At 40.8% G+C, this 27,504-nt stretch overlaps 1 protein-coding gene across 3 annotated transcripts in view; it reads left to right on the top strand.

Moving 5' to 3' along the window:
• The first annotated feature begins 969 nt into the window (after positions 1-969).
• ARHGAP29 (Rho GTPase activating protein 29) overlaps positions 970-27,504 on the top strand; it is a 52,816-nt gene continuing 26,281 nt past the window's right edge. For 2 of the 3 annotated variants that reach the window (XM_040610511.1, XM_040610512.1), the window contains exons 1-3: positions 970-1,079; positions 3,838-4,183; positions 25,759-25,923. In XM_040610511.1, coding sequence (XP_040466445.1) covers positions 3,922-4,183; positions 25,759-25,923 — 427 coding nt within the window. In that variant the 5' untranslated portion in view covers positions 970-1,079; positions 3,838-3,921. The remainder of the gene's footprint in view (positions 1,080-3,837; positions 4,184-25,758; positions 25,924-27,504) is intronic. The other variant, XM_040610513.1, reaches the window with a different exon arrangement.

The raw sequence follows: 27,504 nt of genomic DNA on the forward strand, positions 1-27,504 counted from the left end.
TGGGTTCATAGTTCCTGCTTCTAGAAGATGGAAAAAGCGCTGCTGCCACCAGTAACTGAGCTGATATACAAATGTCTGTGCAGAGGTCTAAAGGTCCTGATGCTGCTGGGAACTGTTGGAATTTCTGTACGATGCTGCAAATTTCTGCTTTTCCAACTTCTTTTCCTTCTTAACCAGACAAAAGCGCATATATGTGCTCTTGCAACTGAACTCAGAAGCTAAATTACGCCAGACCTTGGGCTGCCTGGGCAGCTGCCCCGCTCCCCTCCCGGGGGTGCAGTCTGACCCTGCTGCGTTCCGGGTTGGTCACGGCGCTCGCTGTCCCGAGGTGGCCAACAGGGCTCACCCAGAGAGAAAGGCGAGCCGAGCGCTAGCGGCCAGGCACGCGTGTCTGCGGGCTCTCCCCCGCCCGTGGCCGCGCCGGGAGCTGCAGCGGGGCGCAGGCTGCCCGTAGGCGCAGGGTGGGGGGCTCCGCGCGGAACGCGCTCTCCCCGCGGCCGCAGCCTTTGTTTCTCGCTGGGAAAATCCCTTGAGAGCAAACCCCATCCGCCGCACACGCCGCAGCCGCAGTTCGGACTTTGCCGGGCCGCTGGAGCCTGTTTTGCGGGCGCCAGCCGCCCCTGTGCGGCCCCTGTCCCGCAGCGCGCCCGGCGGTGCCCAGCCCCCTCCCGGCGGCGGCGCGGGCTGCGCTGGCGCTGAGGCGGCGGCACCGCGGCCGTGCGGAGCCCCCGGCCGGCTGGCTGCGGGAGGGCGGATCCCGCCTGCCCGCGTCCCGCCGGCCCCCGTGCGGCCCATCGGCCCGATCCCGCCGGGCCGCGACCCCGCCCCGCACCGTGCGAGCGGCCGCGCTACCCCGGTGCCGCGGGAGGGGGGCGGGCCCCGCGCAGAGCCCCGCCCAGCGGCGCGCGGCCGGCCAACGGCGGCCCCCGGCCGTGAGGGGGCGGTGCCGGGAGCGGCGGCGACCCCGGGGGCGGCGGCGCGGTCCGCGCGGTGGGGAGGGCGCTCCATGGGCAGCGGGCCGGGAGTGCGGAGGGCCCGCGGCGGCCCGGCTGCTGCCTGCGCTCGGCCGCCGCGCTCCGGTAAGGGCTGTCGCTGGCGGAGCTGGGACGCGTCGCGGCGGGGGGGAGGGGGCGTCGCCTGTTGCCGCCGGGAGGAGCCGCGAGGGAGCGCGGGGCAGGGCGGCCGCGAGTGGACGGGGGAGCGGGGGTGGCCGGAGGGCCTCGCGCCCCCTTCCCGCGCCCGTCGGGGCCCCGGTGCGGGCGTCGCCCCTCCGGGCACACCTCAGCGGCCGGCGGGCTCGGCGGAGCGGTACCGGGTGGCGGCGGGCCCGCCCCGCCCCTCACGCGGTCTCCCGGTGGCGCCCCCCGCGGCCTCTGCCCGCTACCTGCCGCGCCGGGCGGCCGTGGGGAGCGCGGCGGCGGAGGCCGGGCGGCGGCGGGAATGCGCGGCGGGGGCAGGGCGGGGCGCCGACCCCTGCCTGGGGTGTACGGGAGCGGCCCTGCCCGCGGCCACGGGGCTGGCGGCGGCCGACAGACGTGGCCCCTTCGGGAGCGTCTTCTCCCCCCGCCCCGCCGGGGAAATTGTGCTGGGAGAGCAAATTTCTGGAATATCTGGCGCTTTTACTTTTTTTTTTTTTTTTTTTTTTTTCCTTTTTCTGTCGGGACTGGCAATGGCTCGCTCTTAACCAGAGGAGTCTGGAGGCGGTTATAGAAAAGCTGGTGGACGCTTCTCGTCCAGAGTCTCCTGAAGAAATATGAAACACGTCCCAGTAATGAAAGGCATGTGTGCTGTGAGGGAGCCCCCCGCCCCCGCGGGCGGAAGGGTTAATCCTTGCGAGGGAAAGGTGCTTGTGCCGAGCTGCAGCCCTGCTTCTGCTGGCGCTTTGCAGTAAAGGTTTCTCTCCAGATTTCCCCCATTCGGAACCCTTTGGCGTAACTTCGGTAGTTTTCAAAGCGGTGGTATTAGGGTGCTCTTTGTTGCTCATCTGAATTAAAAAAAAAAAAAATAATAAATGCGGTGGTTCTAAAGGCGGCATGAGAAGTGCGGACTTGCTACGGGAACAGGTCTAACACATCGTGCTGCTTAGAATTGATTCTGAAGCTGGCCAGACTTAAAAGAGGCATGCCTTTTAAATAATATGAAAATCTCCGTCCCGATATAAATAGATATCACGCTTGTTAAAAGGAGAGAGGGTTATGTGGCTGTTTTTGCTGTAATTGCAAGGCGGAACTGCAAAGTAGCTTTGTAGCCATGAGAATTGCATGTGGGAACAGAAGAAACTTGCTTAAACATTATGTTTAATGTAAACTTCACTTCAGTCTACTTGAGGTGTTTGGAATTGCTTAGTTATCTGCCATATTTATATGGTCTTATGTGTGTTCTTATAGGTACTGACTTTAAACAGTAAACAGAAATTAATGCAGTTAATTTGTGTTAAATTCTGAAGTTTTCTTCCCCCTCCCCCAGCACAGTCTCGGGAAGCCCTGCCAGATTAATTACAAAAACAACTGCTGTGACCACGTTTCCTCAGATATTTTTAAATTGCAAAGTGAAATAAAGCAGCAATAATGGAAAAATAATTGAAGTGCATTAGAACAAAGGCTGTTGAAATACATAGCGGGAGTGTTTATAATGTTAAAGGTTCTACATCTTCAGTTGGTCTAAAAAGTTGCAAACATATGCAAGATAACCTGTTTCAGCCTGCGTTTTTAGTTTAGAAGGAATAACTTTTATTTTTTGCTAAAAATAGTCGAATTTGGGATTTTGCTGCAGATATGTCTGCAACCCCAGTTAACTTTTTAGCTGTCACGTTCCACTTTGGTTTTTTTTCCCTGTAGTGTTTACCATATAGTGTAAACATCGAGAATTTCTCCTGGTGTTGAGAGGATAATAGCAGGCATTGTGTGAGCTGCTGGAACCATACCTGACTCTGCCACCTGGAGTTTGCTGCTTTGAAATGAATCGCTTAACCTGACATGGGGAAGTCTGCAGTAGCATTCTTTTTTTTTTTTTTTTTTTTCTGAACGAAAGGAATGCAGGTAGTTGCTTAGTTATACCAGTATCATCTCCCCCAAATCTGTGCATTTCTGTGGTGGGACTTTTAAGGTGTACTAAAGCAGAGCAACACCCTTCAAGGTAACTGCACTGAGACTTGCAGATAAACTTTGATTCTAAAATATTTTTAAATCTTTTCACTTTTTTATGTCTTTTGATTGCCTTCCATATTAAAAAATAGCAGGCTGAAAAAGCCCATGTAAGTTCTTTCAGGATGTTTTCCTTTCTGAGACAAACTGTGATAAGCCACGGTTTCTTGCTCAGCACAATCTACACAAAGAAAATTCATCCTATCAGATCAAGGCTGTCTATTATCTTAAGAGACAGGATGCGAACAGAGCTTGGTGGTTGATGCGAGCAGGGATATTGCTTATGGTCTGTATCACATCAAGTGTTTTTGCAGTTGTATTCAGTCGTAGTACATCTAATGGTAAAGAGCAAGTCTCGAGGTAAATGTAAAAAAACTTGTTTCTTAAGCTTCCAGAATAAATATTCAAGGAAGAAGCTTTTCTCATGAAATGAGTGTGCATCATAATTAGCTTTTGAAATTATTTCTGCATACCATTGATTTTTATGTACACTGTATCTGCTGTACGAATTTAAATAACTTCAAATAGTCAAAAACCTTTATAATACTTCAGTTAAGCATTGTAATGTAAAGCAGTATCATCTCAAAAGAAGTTTTGGATCATGTCAGTACAAAAGTATTACATAATGTGTATTTCTACACTAATGAGCTTTTTTCTTTCTCTTCCATCTCCTTCTCTCCCCTTAATTTTTAAGGGTTTCATCTTTGGCTTGTCAAATGGACAGTAAGCGACGCTGAGTGTTAACCGTGAGAGCTCTATAAGCACAGCGGCTGCTGGGATGTTGCGACAGAACGGTGGAAGTAACAAGCGTGGTTTGGGATTAGCCCGACTGTCTACCTCCAACTTCTTCACCATCTCTAATTCAGGAAATTGGGGAATGGGGCGCAGCACCAAGAGCAGCTCTCTGAGCAGCATTAGCTCCAACTCTGACTGCTATGATAATCCTGTTGTGGATCCGGAATACATCATGCAACTGGTGAATGATGTCAGAAAATTTGCAGATGTGCTACTCTATTTGAAGGAAGCCATTCTTTCAGAAGGTGTGTCAGTTGTTCTTAATTCTTAGACTTTCTGAAATTGTCACAACTCCATTCATATGCCTTTACTGTGGTTATTCGCCCTTGCCCTTTACCTTCCCCCTTTATCCTCCCTTTCTTCCCCCTTCCCCTCCCCCAGCGTGATGATTACGGGAAATGGTGGTAGTTTGGGTTCTCTATTTCCTCATCAGAACACTGTGCAATCTGTTTCATAATCATAACAAGGGAAAATAGGCTTTTAGCAGACTGTCTAGGCCAATGCTAGAAGCTGGTGAGACCATCAGCTAATTCGTTTTTAACCACCTGAATGGTTTTTATAATTCCAAAGAATTCTGTTAATATTTTGGGTATGTTTGAGTCTTCTAGGCTGTTTTGGTTTGGTTTTTGAAAGTCTTATATGCCAGCAGTTTGAGTTTTAAGGTAAAGTGTAACTCACAGCACTTTCTTCCTCTACGAGGTGTTTACCATCTTCTGCCAGCAGGTGGAAACTGCAAATTTTCTTGCTTATGGGGATTGTATGTTATTGTGTGTTGCTGCTCCTTTAGGGAAATGTATTAGTCCATTTTTGGTCATCAGCAGGAAAGCTTTTATTAGATTTCTACAGAAATGTAGAATTACCGTGTTAATAGCTGAAATGACATCCAGAGCAGTTTCGTACAAGATGGCCTGAGGGCTGAGCATTTGTGTTTCAAGTGAGTCTGCACACAGCTGAAATACCTCGGCCAAAAGGTGTGAGCAAATTTTAACAGAACAGTAATTTCAGACTAGTGATCATTTTGTGTCCATAGTGGTTTTCCTGAGCACACAAGATAAGCAGAGTTGCTTGCGAGGTGGGATGTCTGGTGCCTACTAACACTGAAATGGGCATCCTGTAGGAAGGGGCTATCAAAATAATGAAGTGTTGCGGTTGCTATGCAGCAGTTGTTAATTAAGGTTCAGTTTAAAACTTTGGACTCAGAAGATCTGAAAAACTAATATGAAAGATAGGAATTGTCATCTTGTTTTATACTATGTTATGGAATTAATTGGTGAAACAGTGTTGTTCATTTAAAGGATTGTTAATTTATAAAGGAGAGATGTTTGTTTTCCACAGTTGGGAGTGTTCTTTTTTTACCTCTGTCCTCAAAAGTGTCTCATAATATAGTTAATTCTGTGATATTGGACTTGCTTGGTGCTGGATGGAGACAACCTCCTAGAAGCTGCATAGTTTGGATTGCTTTTTTCCATCTTATTTGTCTTTGGAAATGTTTACAGTTGTCTGACCAAAAATTAACAAAAACTTACTAAAGTGATTGGGCGGATTTCTTCCATGTAAAATTCTGGCCCATAATGCTTGTAGATTACCCCCATCCTGAAATTAGTTATATGAATTATTCCAAGGTGGAATCAATTGCAGGGATAGGAAATCAATTCTTTCCTTTTTGGACAGCATTTATCTATAACTTGATGTAGATTTTATTGAATAGTAAAACTTTGCTCTGAAGTTTATGAAATGAGAACTAAAAATGAATGTAGCTAGTAGCTACAAAAAATTTTGATGCGTATACATTGCATATATCTACAAGCAATTCAGAGGTGGCAAATGTAAGTGGGGTTGCAGCAGTGAGCTGTTGTATTTGCCTGGCAAACGTTCCTAGAGCCTGCTGTAGGTCTTTCAGCTTCTGACCACTATTCCCTCAGCTTCTACATCTACTGTTAGTCGTCGTATTGCTGCTTTGGCAGACCTGTCTAAACTCCCTTTGTGTGCACAGTGGCTTCAGTCTTGACACACAGCTCCCTTTTAGCCAGGGCTGGCCAGTCTGCTGCTGGGGTCTGCATCAGTAGGTGGGCTGGTTCCAGTGGGTGCGTGCCTTGCATTTTGTACGATGGTTAATGTTCCCTGCTGTTCTTATCTGAGCTGCCTTGGAAGAGCCTAACAGTTACTCACCTACAGTTCACTTCACATTCTCCTGATGTAGTGATACTATCTTGGATGAAAAATCTAAGCTGTTTTGGATTGTAACCTGTATTCATGTCTAAACTAGATTGTAAGTGCCTTTGCCTTATAGACTGTGTTTTGTGCAGTACCAATGCAAGTCAATATGTAACCCGAAAAATAAGCTGAGATCTCTTTTAAGGGCAGTGTTATATAACTGGTTTTCTGTAGACTTAAAGGCTATTGCTCTTTGCTTTACTTATACTAATATAATTTAATTTCTTACAGTAGTCTCATTGTCATAATGCTGAATAAATTTTGGCTACAACTTTTCAGTAAAGGTAAACCCAGGATTGTAACATGATTTTCAGACTCTCACCTAACAATGTTGTATAAACTACAATCTAAAACACTTGGGATCTCCTTGCTTGGCACCAAATAAGAAACTTGTTTCTTAATGATACTTCACATAAAAAACCCAAAACATCTCCACCCTCCACCCACCTCCCAACCCACCCTCCAAACAGCCCACTCCAGACCCACAAACAAAAAACCCTCTGAATATAACTGCAGAGATGAAAGGTTTGTCAGCTGTTTGGACATGAGGGAGCTGCAGTTGCCTCTTGTGTGGAATGAAAAACCATCTGTTCCATACACTTCAGTTCTTGCTGTGTTTTTTTAAATTCCCTTTTGAATCTAGGCATTGTGCTCACTGGATATAACTATCAGTTATTGGCAATCCAACTTGAGGCATAAGATCAAGATACTTTATCAATGTCCTCGTTAAAGAAGAGGTCTGAGCATTTTTTGAACCTAGATCAATGAATGTAGTGCTGTTTCGCAAGAAATTTTTTATTTAATTCTACTTGATGACAGGCTGAACTTGTAGTGGTTGAAATGCAGAGTTAGCGCAACAGTCTCCTGGTACAGTTTTCAGTTAAATTTCCAGATGAGTAGAATTGTGTCATATGGCTGATATTAGTGAGGATCGTTGCATTATCATCATCTTTTTGATGACTGAAAGGTCATCTTCATTTGTAGCGTTTGTACTTTCTGAGGTCAGAGATAATTGAAATACGTTGAGAAGACTGAAAATAAGTCAATCACCTTTCTGATAAGAACAAAATTAAAACAGTTTCTCAAAAATCTCTGCCTGGAAGCCCATACTTGAGACTGTATGTTGAATTAATACCTCGAAGACTCAGGTCATTGCCTGCAATCTGTGCTACTCTTAAGACTGTTCATTTCAGTTTTCAGCTTTTTTGATGGCATTCTGTATTCTTCATGTAACTTGGGTTTAGTTGTTATTTCTCTTTTAATGTACACCTGAAGTACAAACTATTAAGACATAGTGGCTTGAAAGGTGGTGAGTTTTGTCTGTTTTGCATTCCAGTAATAACTTTTTAGCTATAGGTTGAGAGTGTGAGATTAATTGTTGCCTTCAGCTTGGACTCCTCTTGGAAAACTAGGACATGCAGTGAAGTACAATCTAAAGGCTGGATCGATCTGTGATCTTCAGAGGCAGTGGCACTCCAGAAGTAGCTTCCATGGTAGAGAATGTTTTGGGGTCTGAGAAGTTGTTTGCCTCCCACAGAGACTTGCTGAGGGCTTAACAGCCTGGCAGTAGTATTGAAAATTCAGAAGTATTTAAAGCGTGTGAGGCATACTTAAGGTAAATCCTGTAACTAGAAGAGGTTAATTCTTGTTCCAAAGCATGGGTTTAATGGGTCTACAAGTAAGCACTGTTCAATTTTGAGGCTGGGTGACTTCCACATGCACAATATGGCCTCCTGGAGGACAGGAGATAGGGGGCAACTGCTATATACGGTCCTATCTTTTCAAAAGGTAAGAATGCCTATACCTCATAGAAATTGTATAGAAAGCATGTAAGCCACTCTTGTGGACAAACCGTGCAGGAGCCACCTAGCCACCTCTTCTATTAGAGAATTCATCAGTTCAAAAAAAGTATTGCTTATTGCATAGATATGCAAAGTTGAGACCCTATTGAAGAATAGGTATCTATGTATGAGATTGGTGACACAATCCGTGTGCTGTTACGGCATATAATAAATTCCACTGTTGCTTTAAGCAAATGGTGCCACTGTGTGGTCTTTGCTCAAATCGGATTCATTTATGCAGGTTTAAAAGGACCATACAGAAGAATATTTAAGACATGATCTGAGTTCCTAATTAGAAGGTATTTTTACTCAGTGTTTCACGTTTAAACAGTAAATAGTAGCTTTTACTTGTTTCACATCAGAGATGAGGGAAACATTCCTGTTTCCCTGGTTTGAACATAGTTAGCTACTAGTTTTGTGTCATCTGCTATTTGTTATTTTTTAAGGAATGTAATGTATGCTTCATACTGTAAGGTTTGCCCTTGGGACTGTGGGAAAAATTGTGTTACATTATGAATAGCTGTAAGGGTAAAATTTGCATGTGGTTTAAAAGTGCAGGAGTAATTATATTTTAATATATAAGCTTCTTGACTGTACTTTAGCATATATTTTGGAATTATTGCTTGCTTTATCACAAACTTTGAAGTAGTCTTCAAAGTGTGATATTGTGTGCTTCATGTGGGTAATTCTGCATCCTTTTCATGAGCAAAACCTCTTTTCCTCAAGTTCATCTTATCTTCAACTAATGTTAATTGTAGCTTATTCTTAAATGTTGATACACTTTTTTCCAGGTATTGTAGAAAACGGAATAGCAAGATGAAGTTCTTACCTTTCATTGTAGATTTGTCCTTGAGGATCAGATTTTGCTGTCTGGATTCCTAGAGTTTGAGAAGATTTTTTTTTTTTCCCTTTAATTTAAACTAAAGCAGAGGTAAAAATACTGGTGAAGCTGGATGGCCTGGTCATGAATGTTTTCATCCTCTTTATAGTAGCACCAATACTTTCAAAAGGATCAGGAATGCTGCCTAACTTGAAACGTATCAGGTCCTTATTTTTGAAGGATAAGATATTCAGCCCAGTGAGACAATTTTAAAGGTGTGTCAGGTTAAATAGTTTCCTCAAAATAAGGAACTTGTAATCTCCAGTGACTTCAAAACGTTGTTCTAGCACCTTGAAGACTGGTATTAATTGCATGCTACGCTAAAAGCCAGAAGCTCTCTACTGAATATAGTGCCCAAGGGTCAAAGATGAATGATTTCTCTTTAGCCCTTCCAGGCCTGATAATATGTATTTTTTTAGTACCGTCCATATTTTCAGTATGATTAACACATTGTAGTATTTTTAGCATTTGACTTCTATTTCTTTATTTTCTTACAGGGTAAAATATTACTGTCCTTTTTTTGAGGTAGTATTTTTTGAAGTCAGTTTGCCCTGTTTTGCTAGGGAAATCTGAAGTTCATTAACTATTGCAGTGAAGATTACAGATTGAAATTATGATAATTTATAATGCGAAGTATAATTTTGCTGTTTGCTCTTTATTCCCATTTTGATGTCTCTCAATGAAAGGTGCTGTCTTTGATACACCTTAAACTGGATGTATTTACCTGTCTAATGACACCTCATAGTACAAACGCCTGATAGGTGGCAAACTGCTCTAAACAAGGATCTGATAGTGTTTGTCTTGCTTTTCAACAGTCTCTGGAAGGAATGTTTTGGGGGTGGGGGTGCTGTAGCTGGTTTTTTTGAGGGCAGTTGGACTGATTTCTTTTTTTGTGGAAGGTGATGCAGGTTTTCTCTTGATAGTATTTTCTGTCCTAAATAAAAAACCTTTATGGGAGAAGGGAAAGTAAAATGCTGTCAGGGCAGCTGACTTCCAGGGGCCGTGAGAATGTAGTGATTATCAAATGTGTAAACAATCTGCTTGTGAATTGATTAAATGACCTTCAAGAACCCTTGGAAAAAGGCAGAGGAATTCATGTAAAGCGTAGCGCATTGTTTCTTTTATTCCACATAGCACAAAAAAAGGGGGAAAACAAACTGTCTAGTAGATAATAAATCCTATTATAGAAATCACAACATTTGAGGATGTTGACAGATAGTCTGGAGTAGAATTTTAATGTTAATAACTTCCAGGATCTACTGAAGTGTTACATACTTGTAATACCTGAAGAATAATTCTGTAACTTGCTATTAAAATACAACCCTTTTTGTGCTTTGTAGCTCTACTCAGGCTTGGTCCACAAGGAACTAACTGCATGTTTTAAATGTATTAGCCTGTAATAACATTGCTCATCCTCTTGCTGAGTCAAATAAGGTGTTAAGAGGTGAATTCTGACAATTTGTATTTGCTGCTTTGGATATTGCTGTTCCCATAGCAGAGTTGGCAGAAGTGACGTGAGCCATAGTAGCAGGGAAGCCAGGACTAAACCAGGCTGGGGCCAGTGTCAGGCAGCTGGAAGGAGCAATTTATGAAGGCGCTGCTGCAGAAATTACAGGTTTTTCTTCCCTACTAACAGCTGAATTGATGGTACAGTTCTGTAACTGCTGAAAATATGTAAGATATGTCTAAAATTGTTGTTTTCTTATTATAGAGCTTGTTATGTTTAGGTCTGTGTTTTAAATGTGCTAATGGTGTATTTCCACAGCAGCTTAGGGAAAACTTAAGTGTGAGTTGCTGTGATCTCACCACTCCTTCCTGGCACTGGCAGTAGTTCTTCGGTGATTGCATATCAAGCCAGTTCTGGGGGCAGATCTGCCTGAAAACTACTCCTAGGAAGAAGGGAACTAGTTTTCAGCCAGAGTAGTTCCATGCGCTGACTGTAAGGTTGTACTGAGTACCAGCAAAAGAGGGAGAAGGCGGCTGGCAAAGTAACAAGTGACCAGAGGTTAAAATGGAACAACAACCTATGAGGAGGATCTGGATGGAGTTGGTGTGGCACTCCACTCTGGCATCACTGCATCCACTGCTAAACCCTGTACCAATTCTTTTTGTCTCCTCTGCTGAATGCAAAATTTGACTGGGATATATGAAGGAAACGGGGGTGGTGGGGTGGTGGAGGAGGGAATGGAGAGAACAGCAAGCAGAAAATGCCCTTTGATGGCAAATTAATCAGCTTTCTTAGCTCTGAGCTTTTGGCATACTTGAATTCAACAGTCATCTTTTAAACTTACCTTCCTAAAATGTGCTTCTTATATGCAAAGACATATGTGCTTCCAGTCTTTTTGACCTGGAAATTCCGTAGTACACCCTTTCACCTATCTCCAAGTAGTAGTCACTTCTAAGTATTGGTTCTGCCAATTTGAAATTGAAACTGTTCTTTGACAAATATGAAATAGTCTTTCAAGCAAAGAGATGTAAAGGATGTAAACAAGGATAAGAACAAAGGAAATACCTCCTTAAATTTCTTTAACAAGTAAAATTATTGCTAAGAATCCAAAGCCAATGGTAGTGATTTTTTTTTTTTTAACAGCTACTGATGCTTTTTACAGCAAAAGTCAGAGAGGAAAGAAATGGGCATGTAAACTGCTTCTCTTGGTTGAGCTCTAGGACCACATCAGGCCAGAGACCTCCTGGTCATTTTCCCATACTTCCCTTACTTTCACGCTGTCCTTCCTTTCTAGTCTCTCTCATGAGCAGAAAGCACTGAGATCTATGGCTGTGAGTCTGGTTCCTGTCCAGTGGCAGATTGCTCAAACTTGAGAGGTTCTGCGAAGAAAGCAGAAGCTTTGTGTACTCCAGAGAACTCTGTCCATAAAGGGCTAGTGAAGCCTGAACGAAGGCAAGCCCATAGCAATCCAACAAAGTAGTTCACAGTCAGAGTTTATGGGAGATAGCCATAGTTATGGAACATGGTTTTCCTCAAGAATGTTAAACTTAAGCTGGGAGAGAGAACTTTCCACCTTTATTTCCATTTCACTGCAGATCATTCTGCAAAGTGTTTTATCCAAGCTTCTTGTTTTCTATGAGCCCACCATCTCGCAGGCTTTTGTTAGGGAGTCTTGGACACTTAGATACTGTGACCAGAGCCAGAGGAGATGGGCATTTTTTTTTCTGCTTTGCAGGTTTGCAGTATTAGAGCGCTGCTTAATTAATCTGTAGTCATGGAACAATTCTGCTGTTTCTAGTACTCTGAACAAGCAGAGGAAAAAACCCAACCTCCTCTTGAAGTCCAGTTCAAGCAAAGCTGTGATCTTCATAGTCAAAGTGTAAGCTGCCTGTTAAATGCAGGTTGCTAACATTGGATAGTAAATGCTGTTTCTTCAGTTTCGGGGAAGACTGAAGTTAAATAATAACTTAGTGGACCAGCAGATAAGTTTGTGGCTGATAGTACTACCCCTCCCCCAGTTGCATACTCCGCATTCCTTCAGAACAAATGTTCACTTGTTGCTATAGTGTCTAAGATCAGCAGTCAGGAGGGGGGTGTGTGTGTCTTGGAGGCCTGTGAGTGTTTAAAATGTAAAATCAACCCTTATGTGCAGTCCGGATATTTTTATTGACTTAATTAGCATCTCTCTCTTTGGGAAAAGTGAACTATTTATAAGAGAGCACAGGCATTTTCCATTTTTATGTTGCTTTTGAAGTCCAAAAAAATGTAATACAAGGCAAAACTGCATTCTTCCTCCTTTTGCATTTCTGATGTACAAAAGAATCTCAAAATACTTAGTCTAAGCTAGTTTGTTAATTAGAATTACCTTCACTTTCCGTCACAGCAGCTAGACGAATGAAACTGAAATTACAAGATTAGCAAGATGAAAGGTAAGTAGTGAGGAAGAGGATGAATAGTCAGATTTTCATTTTTGAATGTAAATGTAAAGTTAGGCCTTTCAACAACAAACATTCTTCTAATATTGTTTGCAGCTTAAGAAACGGGAACACCTGGACACAAAAACTTGTATCTCTAAGATCTTGGCCCCAACACCTGAAAGATAAGATTTGGTCCATATCCAGGCTGAAGTCTTCTGGTTCTTAACAGCAGTTCCTGTGTACATGTAGGAGCTTTTTTGTTTAGAGAAACCCTTGCCCTAAAATAGTTTCCTACTCTTGGCAAAATGTATTACAGTGTACCCACAAAAATATATATATATTTTATTTCTCTGATGCATCAGTTTATAAAGTTGCAACATAAACTAAGGACATCAATACAAGTATTTTTTCTATGCCTAACAGCATAGAGTTATGAGTTGTGACTGTCATCTTAATGATCTTGACTTCATGAAGATTTCATAGACTAAATCATTCCTTTTCAACCAGTTTCATTGGGAGTGTTTCTTCTATTTATGTAGCAAGGCCACAGAACCGAAGCTGACTTGTTTCTTAATTCCAAGCAAGTGTTCATCTAATCTGGCAGTTGTGATGGTTTGGTTATGTTAGGTCTGATGTCTCACATACTGGAGTTAGAACTGCATGGCAAGGGTAGGAGATGGGATACAAAGCCTGGGCTTGATCTTCATAGGTAGCTGTTTCCCGTTTTTAGTGAAAATGGGGATTTTATGGGGGCTTATTCCTTTGTCTCGCTAAAATGCCCCTTTTTATAGAAGATTGAGTGACTCATGTAAGGCTGTAGAAAAGAGTTATGTTTGGGTTAAACATTCATCTTAATGACATTCATTACAGAGAAGTGTAACTGAAAAACACAGAACTTGAATTTTTTTTGTAGAGGTTGTGATGTAGCTGAACAAAGGTTTTTTTCTTTTTTACCTTTTTTTCCTTGTTTACTGTTTAAAAGTACTTTCCTGGGCTAATTCTTAAAAGTATGTATGTATTCCTATTTGCCAGTTGTGGTTCTTTATTTTGGAGACTGTCAACTTAAGACGAAGGTTGGCTTATCATGCCTAACTCTTTAGAGTTGTTCTGTGTCGTGACTGAACTGCTTCAGATACTTGAGCAAGTTCACTTACTGCTCAAATGTGCAGTGACAATGAAATCCCCATTTAAATTTCATGTGATGATGAAAATATATCTAATACAATAAGCAGTGAGAAGCTTTTAAAGGAATTTACAAGACTCTTATTTTGGGGGTTATGGCACACAGTTACATGGTCCTTTTGCTTGTGAAACAGCATTTAAAATGGCTTCATTTCCTTTGGTCCAGAATAATGATCAGAGAATGAATGCTGGAAATTTGGACGCTCACCTTCTTGCATGCCTGTATGCAAAATAACATATGGGCTTTTTTATTTTTTAATGTAAATGCATATTGGGGAATGTATGGGAGAAATAAGAAAGCCTAAGGTTCAAATTCTGATGACTTAAGCAGTTCCAAAGAGCTGCTGTTGTAATACAGCATTTTCCCTTTCTCAAATGTATTTATTCTCTGTGCTGTGTTTAAGTTGGGTTCAGGGCCCACAAAGTGGGTGTTGCAGCAGTTCATAATGTTTTTGCTATGCGTACTGTGAATGCTGAAGGGAAAGGAAAGCTCCTATGTTGGAAAGAACAAAGTGTTTCTTCTAAGTCTTGTTATGTTTTAATCCTTTCCTAGTTTTAGGAAACTGCAAGATGTGGAAGGCTTAGTGAGGAAGTTTTAGCTAAGATGCATTGAAAATAATGTCATTGATTAAAATGAATTGCAAGATTGTAGATCAATAATTTGCAGGAAGTATATTTGTAAGGTGGAGTTAAAGCACAAGTGTGTACCCTCTCTCTCACCCCATGCCTTTTCAATGAGAGAGGTTTTGACATCTTTAGGATTTGGGGTTTGTAGCACAGGATTTCCAAAGGGTGCTTTTTTCTGAACATTGTATTGAAATTTTTCCAGTTTGTGCAGGTGTGATTGGTTTAAGGCTCTGTGTTGTGAACAAATTTAACATCTCTGTTGATGTTCTAGTTCTGGACTGCAGCTTATTCTTAGCTCTATTTGTAAGATCAGATGTTGCTGAGCTAGTTACGGACAGGGAATTCCTGAAGCATTACCTTGATGACTGCTCAGTGTTCACAGATCCCTATTGCTGTTTTAGTGTTGGTAGTCAGATGAACGGATTCTGTAGTAGGATGCTTACGTTATTTTGTGTTTCTGGGTTTTTTTTCTGATTTTTTTTTTTCATTAATTCATCGTATATAGGGTACATAAGGTACTTTGTCCTACATGCTACCACAACTATGGAACTAAAAAGCCTGTCCAGAAGTTCTTCAATGCTGACAAGAAGTGGAAAAAATGTTTACTGGAATGACTAATGTGGAGGTGCAGAGAAACAGAAAAGTACTGATCAACACAACGGCCCGTGGTCTCAGCAGACATGTAGGTTAACTACTGCCAGCAGAAGAGCAGTTGAAGGAGGCAGCTTTTTGGAGGGATAGTCCTGTATGTTTTGTGCTTAGTTTGATAAGGTGCAAGTTGTTTGTCTGAAAGCTTAGTAGTGTACATGAATTGTGATAGGTGATTGAAGACAGTTTGCAAAGGGCTTTGAGAAAGTGACCGTGATACATACTTTATGCCAGTGGTGAAGAAGTGGAAACTAACACTAGGATTAAGATTGCAGAGTGGTCTCTGGTATTCATATTTAAGCCCTTGTGTTTAAGAACAAGCAAACATTCAGCAAGGAATAGAGAACTCTTCTTAGGGGTTCAGGTGTTTAGGTGGTGACTAGACATGAGCTTTTAGAGAAGGTGGCTGAAAATTTAATTTAAAAAGAAAGCAGTAGGTCTGGAGTGTATAAATAAATTTGATTCTTAATAATGAAAGAAGCTTGTCATAAACCCAAAACTGTGTGCCATTGGATGAAAAATAATATGCATGGGGCTACTATTCAAATATGTAGTTGACCAAGTTCAGTCTGTTTCTATTAAAACTTTCACTTTCTGTAGCTTTTTCTGGCCTGTGCATCCTTTGGTTGGTTGGTGTTGTTTTGTTTAATTTTATTTTTTTTAAATTTAGCAGTAACTAGCTCAAATGACAATTTCAGTGGATCTGGGGGAAACAGCTGTGTAAATCCGGAACCATAAAGCAAACAGATTCCATGGTTTGTCTTTTCCGCCTTTCTGTTGCAAAGTATTTGTGAAGAAACTACTCAATTAAAAAATTCATAGTGAGCTGTGCAGTGGGTTACTGTTGTCTTTTGGGGTGTACAAGTGTCAGCGTGACATCACTTAATACTATAATGATGGTCTTTCAGTGTTTTCTCTTCATATGAAATCACCAAAACTGTTTTGGTGTGAAATATCTGATACCAAACCTTTATATTGCAGAGGGGGTTAGCCGTTCCTGGATTTAGAAAGTGGTAGGTTTGTGAAAATTCTTCCTCTTGAGCATTCAAATGGTTCATCACTGTCTCACCTGTGCAAGTCATATAGTCAGGCTTTACTCTCTCGGGTGGTTCTTTCCGCAGGACTTAAATGCTGGACCTTCAAATAATTAATCCTTTATGTTCACCAGTTTTCTAGACAACTAATAGTACTGGCTGCTGCTTTAGTGATTTGAATCCCACTTAAAATCTAAGTTGATTTTGTGTAACTTTTTTTCTTTTCATCACCAAAACAGAAATGGGATACTATCATATCCTATAGCAGTTCATAGTTGTGTTTGAAAGATCCTTTAAAAGAAATGCACAAAGTAATGCATCTTTTGTTTAACACCATATAATCTTATAATCCTGGCTTTGTGTGGTCTTTTGAAATCTAGGTGGGCTGGCAGCAATAAAATAGCTTCTTGGCTGAATCAGTGACTTGGGCTAGAAGTGGAAGGAGCAGCCATGTAGAACTAACCATGTAGTATTTTAGACTAAAAGTAAAATGAGTTAAAGCTTAAGTATTTTTTTTATGATCTCTTGATGTAGGTTAGCAAAGGTTAAATTTATTTTGAATAAATAAAACAAAACTTTCATACTACCTCTTCTGTTTACTAGTTTCATATGGTAAGATCGACTTTCTGGGAATAGTCTTTCCTTTTCTGGCTTATTCTTTTTTTTCAGAAATTTATGCTGTGAAAGTTGAATGAGTATTACTTCATATGTTTTCAGAACTTAAACCAATATGCAAGGAACGTAGTTGCTTAAAGCATGAAAGTCTTCTCATTTTATTTTAACAGTGTCTTCCATTTGACAGCTGTTCAGTCCAGGGACTACTTTACTAAGTTTTAGTAAAATGTCCTTGAATAAGAAGTAACTAGCATACTACTAAAAGTATAGTCGCTGATCCTGATGAATGTGACTTTCTGGTCAAATGTGACTGACTGGGCTTGCTGAAAATGTATTCATCATAAACAATGTAGCCTTATGTCCACTTGACAATTTACAGCTCTGACTTAAAACGTGTTCTGGAAGTGCTGAGGCATTGTCTTCACCTACAGTTGTTCTTAAACTCCTGGAATACACAGGGAAACTGCATGAACAGGGGCTAAAATGGCCATGTAGTGTGTTCACTGTCATTTGTCAGGAACAGGTAAATAAGGAAACGCCAGCAATTTTCATTGCTGGTTCTGTTCTTTAAATTATGGGTTAATAAAAGATTAAACTGCATGGCTGAACACATCTAGGTTAGTTGACTGGAATCTCAAGGCTAGTAGAATACAAAAGTTGAAGGAATGTAGCGTACAGCATATTGAAATAGATTAATGAAAAGCTGCATTGTGGTAGGTTTTTTCCAAAAGGCTTCCCCACATACACAAATGGGGAGTTCATCTATGAATTTCAATGTGAAATGAATGTGAAGTAACTGTTCTGCTGATGTCAGTTGGCAAACTGACATAATAAAAATATTTAACTGCTTTCAGTGTAGGCAGAATTGTGAGATTTTGATTATTCTGATGTTTTGCATATACACCACCTATTTTCTTGACTTTTTGAAAATATTTTTTAAGACATCTTGATTTTTATAACTTCTGAAAATTAATCTAGCCTTGATTTGACCTATTTGCATAGCAGAGAAGGACTTCTTAGATGAGCTTTGACTTCTAAGTAGTACAGAATTGGCCCATAATTAAAATGGGGTAGGAATGTTTACCCAGTTTAAAACCAACCACCCAAAACCCGCCACAGCTTAAAGTCACATCAGAGGCTAGTCAGCATGATTAATGGTTGTATCTAAATAGAAAGACTGATGTATTTTGGCCAGTCCCTGATAGCAGATGACAAATCTGAAAGGCCTGTTTGGCTAAGATTTCTATCATGATGAGTACCCAACAAAAGCTCATCATGCTAGAAGTCTTACCTGGAAGGCTGGACTAACGAGGGATAATTTTGTGTTTTATCCAAGAGCAATTTATCTGAAAAAAAAATCTATTTTTTTTGTACTTTTACCCTGTTTATTTCAAAGTCAAGGGAGAACTTCCACCACTAAAATACAAAAAAACTTGTAAGTACCAGCTGCTTTTTAATTTTAACCTAGATTTGTACAACCTGATTTTTAAGATCAAATTTAGTAGTTTGGCAGTAAGTAGGCAACTGACTTGCCAAATGTTAAATTCTTGCTTGTAAAATAAAGATATTTTGCTGCAATATGTGATTAAAACATTGGTCACAGTGGATTCTGAAGCACATGTTGCCAAAGACTGTACGATTTTGGTGTAATGTCTTCTCATGATGCCATCACAGCCAGAGTCACCATGAGACTAACAAAAAAGCTAGGACTGGCTATCTTGCTAATTCGAAAGCTTCAAGTATGACATTTCTTGACATAGATATCTCTGGTAGATAGCTTCTAATTCTGCGTCATAACATAAGGTTGAAACATGATGACTTCACTAGTGCCTTTGGCAGCTTCTAGCCTTGTTAAGAGATTTTACAAAGGCAAATGCCTCCAGAAATTCTTTTGAGTTTTTGTTTTTCAGTGAATTAAAATGTTTCATTCCTTACATCTGCAGCCAATTAAGTTATGACAGCCAAGACTGCCATTTTCTCATCACTCCTGAGCTGTGGCCACCAACATATAAATATCCACAACATTATCAAAGGAAAAAAAGTTTAGTTCATTTTATATCTGTACAATTGATGAAAGTCAAGTCTAGGCCATATGTTTATTGACTTACAAAGCTTCCTTGAGACTTGACTACATAGCAGTGACGTAGATCAGTTTTACTATGGTCAAACCAAAGGGTAAAACGTGCTTTCACTGTGTGTTTGATTAGTTCTTGTTGTGTTTTGAGATAGTGACCTCTGTCAAGTCAGACAAATAATGGCAGGCTGTTAATCATGTTAGAATGGGGCTGATAGGGGGAGGACGGCGAAAGTAAAGTGATGGGTTAATCTGGGACTGTTTCCCAAACTGCAGATGTAGGATTTAGGTGATTTCCACACAGTTCATTGTTGTGTGATTGTTTTGCCTACTCTGTGATGCTCACTGGGAAGTCTCATAGTCTGGATCAGGTTCAGACCTGAGTGCTGACAGTTTCCTGGTGTGCAATGTGGACATTGATGGAGGTGATAGTAATGTGATTTTAGTTTAAAGTTGCTTTACTTTGAATCAGCTTCAGGCCAATGCTGGTTCCACCCCCCCCCAACCGAGGTGGTGTAGCTACTGATAACATGTAATCCTTCTGTGTAACATAATGGAAACAGGATGTAATTTACCTTAATGCCAAAAATGAGGTTATAGTAAAAGCTGGCTGTCTTTTAGCAAGATGTTGGTCTTGCAGAGAGAAATGTTGGTCACTTCAGCATATTTCTTCTGAATCCTTCCAAGATCAAAAGCCATGGGGAGCTGACTGTTTGTGTTCCATCAGGTGAAACTTAAAACATTCTGGATCCAAATATTCAGATATTGGGGAAATTGATTCCCAGTTTGTGTGCTTATTCTCACCACCACTCTGGGAGGCTGTTCTGTCGGGCTTCTCCCTTTCTTCTGAAGGAGGTTGGGATTTGTGCAGATGATGTTACTTAAAACCACAAGCGAGGCTCCTGTATTTCAGTGGCAGTAAAAGGGAAGCTGAAGTACACACTCCTCAGCTGGTCCCAGGAAAGCAGCAATTTACAAAGGGAGCCCTCAAAATGGGGACTAGACCTAATGAGGGTGATGGTTGGTTTCAGCCACTGGCTATGTCCCAGTGACTCTGCACAGCTGATGTTTTAAGTGTTCTCATCCAGTTGCATTTATTCATCTTAAACTAGTAGTAACATCCATAGAGAGAGTGAGTTTCACGGTAGGTGCCAAAGACAGGGCATTTAATCATGTTTGTGAGGGTAGATGGAGAAACTATTTGTGCAAAAATACAAGTTAACTTGGTTATATTAAGATTTTCACAACAAGTGAGATGAGTTTATATATATTCCCCACTCTGTAGTCAAAAGACTGGTCTATGTATATGAACTTGTGGCTGTAGAGAGTATTCATGGCAGGTTGTTTCAAACTGATAGTATCTTTCACTGTTTGTAACATTCTTGAAGGCTGTTGAATGCATTAAGTAAATAATCACATCTTTCTACTTGTGAAAAGCTTTGTATGGAAAGCAGGACCTTATTAGATGGTGTGAACTAGAATATTTGCTTTGCAAGTCTCATGCAATCTGACTTGAAGACTTTTCCACAGATGTGTTAGTTGTCAGGTGGTTTATCTGGATTGATACCCTATCTTTTCTTTTCATCGGTGTGACCAGTTTCAGCTCTAAACAAACTTTTAGCCGCAGCAAAACAGTAGTTGTATTAGTGGTTCCCCTTCTTTTATGACTGGTGGAAATTGGGTAGTAGAGGAAGAGTCTACTGCTGTTAGGAAGTGTTAATGTTCTAGGTGGAGAAGCAGTAAGCAGAATGGTGCACTTGTGTAGGAGTCTGAACAGCAGCATAGGATATGCAATGGCAGTGGAAGGGGAAAAACTGTTGGTCTGTATTTAAACTTGTCCTGGCAAACATTTGTTGACATAAACAGCTTCAGAAATGTTTGGGCCAACAGTAAATCGGGTCAGACAAAAGAATACCAGCCAACTGACACAGCAGTGCCTTTTCTGACTACGTGTATTGTGACCAGTCCTGACTTGGCAGGGAGGTTGACGGGCGCTGACAAGCTCAATGAGCAAATTTTATTTTGTTTTGCATGAACAGAATCCATAGCTGTAAGGTCATTATTGCTTGCTAATTTACTAAACAAAAGCTTCCTGTTGAGAAATACCTAAAATTAGAAAATAGGTAGTTTATGCTGTTTTTACATTAAAGACGGATGAGTATGGTTATAAAATGTGATGACCAAAACAATCAGGGAGTGGGATGCTGATCACAACAGTGTGCTATGGAGGTGGGTTGGCTAACACAGACAGGCTTCCCAGCTGCTTTGTTCTATCATTCTTGTGCCTTAGGTTTGTCAGCTTTGAGTATGTGCCTTTTCACCCTATTTTTCTTTCTACACTGCTGCTACAGAGTGTACTTTGGTGTGGTTGCCTTTACATTTTGGAAGAGCTTATTTTCAGCTAATGTAAATGACAGTTTAAACCCCAAGGAAAGAAGATTTGCAGATAGGCTACTAAGCGCTCTCCAAGCCTTTTTAAGTCTCAAGAGCTCTCTTTTTTTTTTTTTTTCCTTTTGTTGGTTAGAGGGCTGACTGATTCTTCCAGGAGATTCCAGGAGACTGGTCACCAAAGGAAACAGCTGAACTCAGGTGCCTGGAGAGGTCCTCTGTGCTGCAGGATCACCAGCAGTTGCAGTCCTCTGGCCCCAACTCCTAGCTAGTCTTCTACAGTATTGCAATTCATGTTATTAAGCTTGAGAAAGATTTTAAAACTGATATAGCATCCATTGGTGGAGGAATTACCTACTTGACTTAATGCAGATAAATGAATCTGTACAGTAAGACAAGGGAGAAAAGAAAAACTGAAAATAAATACTAATTTTTATGACTGCTTGAGTCTGATTGAATTGCTGGAGACATATTTTCTGATGCATTCTTTTTGCTGAACCAGTATTTGCTCTACTGTTGTTTTGGTCTCTTAGCCACTTTTGGACTCCTCAGTAGTAAAACTGTTTCTGTTAATCCGGTGTATTTACACTGTTTTACTACCTGAAGTTTAAATAAACCTGTCCTGAAGAGGAAATCTGTTCTAGTGTCTGTTTGGTGAGGATCAGCTGCTGAAAATGCAGTGTGGTTGTGGTTCCCGACTTCTGCCCCCACCCCTCCCCAAGCACTACTTCTGTCACAGACTTCTTGTCTTCTGGAGGCACAGAAACAATGCTTCAGATATTTTGTAAACAAATAATACAGTGATGGGATACAAAGAAATCTCAGTTGGGTGTAGCCAGACCTTTACTTGTGAGAGTACAAATAATTAATCTCATGCTTGAATGCATTATTTTAGTGATAGTGTTCTCCTGGATAGCATGATAAACATCTAACTCAACTCAGCAGTTGTTTTCAACTTGTATTTCCCTTTGAAGCTTACTGCTTCTGTTTCAGACTTGAAGAGGCTTATGTCCCTTCAGTTGGGTGTTTTTTTCCTCTCCTCCCCCTCCTGCTTGCTTCGCTTTTTCTCCCAACTGTGTTGGCCTAGTAAGATCTTAATACTAACAAACTGTATTTTGGGATCTGATATGCTTTAATTTGTCTTCTGTATGATTTTTTTTTCTTTGCCTTGACCTAAACTGTAAGGAACCTCAAGAGGCTGTTTTATCCTGTGATGACAAGCCTGTAGCTGTGGGTCACACTGAACTCCCCAGAATAATGCATGCAGTTATATGTCTGTGATGTACTCCCTGAGGACTCTCAAGCTGGGAGTAATCTGTCAATTGGTTTGGATGCTTTCCTGTGCATGGGTATTCATGATCACATGGTTAAGAACCCTTTTCTCTCCAGCCACAAGTGGACACCTGTGTGTCAGAAGACAGGGACACCTTCACCTTGGCTAGGCAAGAGATGCGGTTGAGGTCAAAAGGTGCACTTGTGCAGACCAGCTGTAGTGAGCTGACCACAATACTCATGCCCTTCATGTGAGGACTGCATATAGTCTGGTTATACAGACAGCTGACGGGGAAGGTTTGTGTGTATAGCCTTCACATGCCTTCATAAAAGCTGATTTGCCCCCGTCCTGCCAATATAAATCATTAGTCCTGATGAGCAACTGTGGAATATTTGTCTGCCTCTGGAGGTTTGTAAGAAGAGATGAGACAGGACCTCCATAGACTTACCTCTTAAGTATTTCAAAACTTAAGTCTACACACTGGACTTCTTTCTTAGTTAAAGATACTTCCTATTAGTTCATTATCTAATACAGTTTTCAGAAAATAACATGTTACCGTAATTTTCAGATGTATTTTCTGTGTTGTGTGATCCACTTTGGGTTTATGGGTGTCAGTACAGCTCTGCTGTCTTTCCTTTTCCCCATTGCTTTTGCCTGGAGCTGCCCGGTGCTCCCAACAGCATTGATGGAGTACAATTGAGGCTTTGATGGATTTCTCCAAGTCTTACAAGGTGACAGCATCAGTACTGATTTAGACTAAAGCTGTGTCTAGCTCGGTGTCTGAACTCCAGTGATTGCCAAAAGTAACTAACTAGAAAAAGTGAAAATGCTGTTGGACGTATCCTCCGAACCCTTTCTGCTTAGTGGAGTTCTTGAGCTGTTGCAGGTTACATTGTTTGACTACCATGCTTAGTAGTTTTGTAGACTAAAAAGTGAAGTAGCTGAGTGGAAAGAAGTTGTGGAGGCAGGTTCAAAGGGAATTAAATGAATTCAAAGACAGCAGGTGTGCGAGCAGTTATTAAAGTGCATAGGAACTGCTGTGGTGCAGCAGCTGTGGGTGCTGGGGGTCTAGACTGCAGAAAGTGGCCAGTCTTGTCTAGTCTCCTAAGCAGCGTTGCCCACTTGTAAATAATGTAAGTAAATGTAAGGCACAGGCTAGTTGGACCCATGGCCTGACCTGGTAAGGCATTTATTGTCTCATTAGTAACACACAGGGAAACTTAGAACTTGTCCAGTCTCTCCTTGTTTCTATGTAAACTTCTTGTGTCGATGCTGTGTTTTGGCAAGAAATTCCACAGGTCTCTTACATGAGGAATCACCCTTTTCTCTTGCAAATCTGGCTCCTCCCTCCCTTGTTTAATCATCTGAGGTGTGTTATATTCAACTGAAGCACATTGGTAAGCGATTGCTTGTACCCACTACTTTGATTCTTTTCAAATATTTTCGTATCCCCTATAAATCACCTCTTATCCAAGGTCTCAGCTTCTGTATCGTTGTTTGCATGGAAACTGCTTCAAATCTGGATTACTTTCCCAATTAAGTTCCAAAGTCTTATAACATGGCTTTAGCTCAATCTGTTTGTCGTGTACTATCTGTGCTGTGAATATGTATGTACTGAATCATACCCACATTTAGTACCAGCCTAATGACACTTTTTTTGCCTTTGCTGTTTTTGAGTCTCAGTTAAAAACCATTATGCATGTAAATGAAGATAAAGCCACAACTGTGTTCCTTTAATAAATCACGTAGAGCTTTCTTAATTTACTGCTGTGTAAGATGTGTTTTCCTAGACTTCCGTGTGTCCTGTTACAGATAGCGCTTCCTACCTCCCCTCCAGCAGGAAAAAAACACAAAGTTCCCATGAATGGTAGATAAAGTTTTTGCCTTAGTCTACTTCCTGAGTCGGGGTTTATCCTTTGACCGTGTATAAGCCAGTCTGAGTTGAAAAAAATCTCCTGATATTTGACATCTAGGGAGATAAAGCCTGAAGTACACTGGTCCTTGGAAGGTTTGCTTTTGCACTTGATGTAACTGTATTCATTTGTATGTAGTGCCCCCACCTTACCCACCTAACACATGTACCGATGTGTCATGTTGTACTTTGTTGACTCTTCAGAAAAATTCAGGTGCCTCTAGCCTAAATATGAAGTCTTGCAGTCAGAACAAAATGGGTCAGATTTGAAGCTGTTCTCTGAGTAACACTGCATCAATTTGCACTGTACTGTAACTGTCTGTATTGACCTGTTATCGTGGCCACAGACAACACAGAATTGCCATTCCTTTTTGCTCAGTGGGGAAGTGAGTCAGCTTGTATTAGATCCTCTTTTTCTTTTTCATAAGCTAGACTTTCCTGAATTTGAAAGCTTTTTACCACAACTTGCAACGCAGCACTCTAGTGCATGTGAAACTTTTAATTCCGTGCACCAGCACCTCTCCTGTAACAGAACGGAAGAGCTTGTGGTTTAACCTGTGCCACATATGCAACAAGAACTATTTTTTAAAAAAATAAGGCGGGGGGTGGGACTTAAGGGCACATACCAAAAGAGCATATGCTGTAAAAACCATTGCCCTATAAGTGTGCTTGTTAGAGAATTTTTCTGATTAGGCCAGTTCCACAAATAATTCAGGTGTTCAACTCCTTTATTGGGACTGACATAATTAAAGACAGACCTTTGTAGATCCGGGCTTATATACTAGAAGTGCTCTAAGATTTGACTGACACTTGAGTTAAAAGCTAGACAACATTTTCCAAAAATACTTGTTTAATTCTGTGAATATACAGAAATGGTGTAGAATTTGTATCAGGTGAAGAAATACCTAATGAGCAATCCCAACCATCTTTTGTTGTTGTTCTTTTTTAATATATGTGACTATCAAAATGTTGGTTGATGAAATGACATGAGAAACAGATGGTTTAATTCAGAAACCTTAGGGTATTGGTGTAGAGTCCTTTGGGGTTTAAGTACACTTGCTTGACTTTTGGAGAGAAATGAGTTTATATGCAAACAGCATACAACACTGCAAGTAAACTCTTGGCAAATGCTACTATAGCTTTTTATTTTTCACAATTTCTTTTTTCTAAGCAGGCCCAGCTTCTACATGACCTAGGCTTCAGTGCAGCTGAATACCATCAAAGTAGTTTGTAATGTGATTGGGCATTAATTTATTGTTTCAATGTAGTTTCTCCTTTACTTTTTTCAGAAAATCAAGACGGCCTGCATCAGGTAGTACATGAACGCCTGGGGGAGTTGCTACGTGTTTTAAAAGCAGTGATAAATAAACATCAGACTCTAAACTCAGTGGATATTCTTAGTGCTGCAGGAACAGTTATTGCAAAAGTGAAAGGTAAGGAATTAGTTCCTTTGATATTCTTGGAAAATTGTAATTAGTGACTTGATTGACTCTGGCTTGGACTTATAGATAGGATTCCATGTATACAGAAGAAACAGGATTTTTTTTTTAATAGTACCATAACACTTGTTTAAAAATACCTTCTCCAAGTGAAAAGTGGTAATAAATGGCTTGTTCTCCTGTTGATGTAGTAAAATCCTGCTTATAGGAAGCTAGCTGCAAACCCACACCAAATTCCAAAAGCACAAAAGCCTTTAGTCTTGAGCTTTTTTTTTACCTGTGTATAGCAGAATAACAAACCTCACATTTATCCACTTAGAGATTTGCCAAAAATCTCTGCTTAATTCTGTGAATTTGTAGGGATGGCGTTGTATTTATATCAAGTGAAGAAGTAATCTGAATGGCCTAACAGTTATAAATTTCACAAATAATCACAAGCATGGTAAAGGTGTCAATGTCAACACCAACAACAAAAAAAAAGCTGTATAGGCATAAATGTTAATACTTTCTGTTGCTAGCCTTTGCTGCTGCAGTTCTCTGCATGCCGGATGAATGCAAGTGGTGAAGCACACAATTGCTTCAACCCCATAAACTATAGCTGTTTCTTCTCTGTGTAGCCTCTCCCTACTCTGGAATAAGTCCAGTATATTACTGTGGAACCAGTACAGTTTCTTCTATATGGCATGTCTGTACCTCTTGCCTCTGTTAAATCATGTAGAACATATTCCTTCAGAGATGCATAATTTAGTTTTCCCCCCATGTTTCCTAATGATCTTATATGTCAGAACATACACTGCTGATTCAGTAAAGTAGGAGTATCATTTAAAATGCTAATGTGTTTAGCTGCCTAATTCCTATACCTTAGATTGTTCCAGGCTTCTTATGGATTCTTCCTATTAATACATAGTTTTGCCAGTTTGATCTTGGCAGGTACTGGCAGCCCGCTTGGCATTTTCTCCTTACTACATGTAGACTTTCCCATAGATCTGTCCCAGGTATTTGAAACTATCACAGAATTATAACCCTGCAACTTCTGAACTTCCTTCAGAGAATTCTACGTAACAGTAGAAACACAGAGGATATCCCTGAGAAGCTGCTGTTTGTCTTGTTGGTCTCAGGAATAGTTAAGTACACGTGTAAAATAATAATCAGATACTTACACTAGAGAACAGGTTGAATGTTTAGTGAACCTAATTCTACATTCACCTTAAACAAGCTGTTCCCATGTTTAAGTGCTATGGCAAGATTGCTGTGTGTCTTCTACCCTCCCATAATTTCAGTGGATGCAGGACAATGCTCAACTGTTTGCTCTTTAATTTAAGAAATGCGGAGAACTGACTTAAGATAAGCAGGTATATCAGATTACATCAACCTTTGTTAAATAATGTTTCCAAAAACTACTGCAATAACACCTATCCTGTCTGGACTACATGGTTTATCAAAGGGGTTCTTGATATGCAGTGCCCCAAACTGATCACTGCCTATACTGTCCAAGTTTACCATTACAGACTAGAGCAGTAGAATTACTGGTAACGTTGGTGATTGATTCCGTAATTATGTTAGCCTTTTTGTCAA

This window comes from Falco naumanni, chromosome 11 (genome assembly GCF_017639655.2).
Source record: "Falco naumanni isolate bFalNau1 chromosome 11, bFalNau1.pat, whole genome shotgun sequence".
Lineage (NCBI taxonomy): Eukaryota > Metazoa > Chordata > Aves > Falconiformes > Falconidae > Falco > Falco naumanni.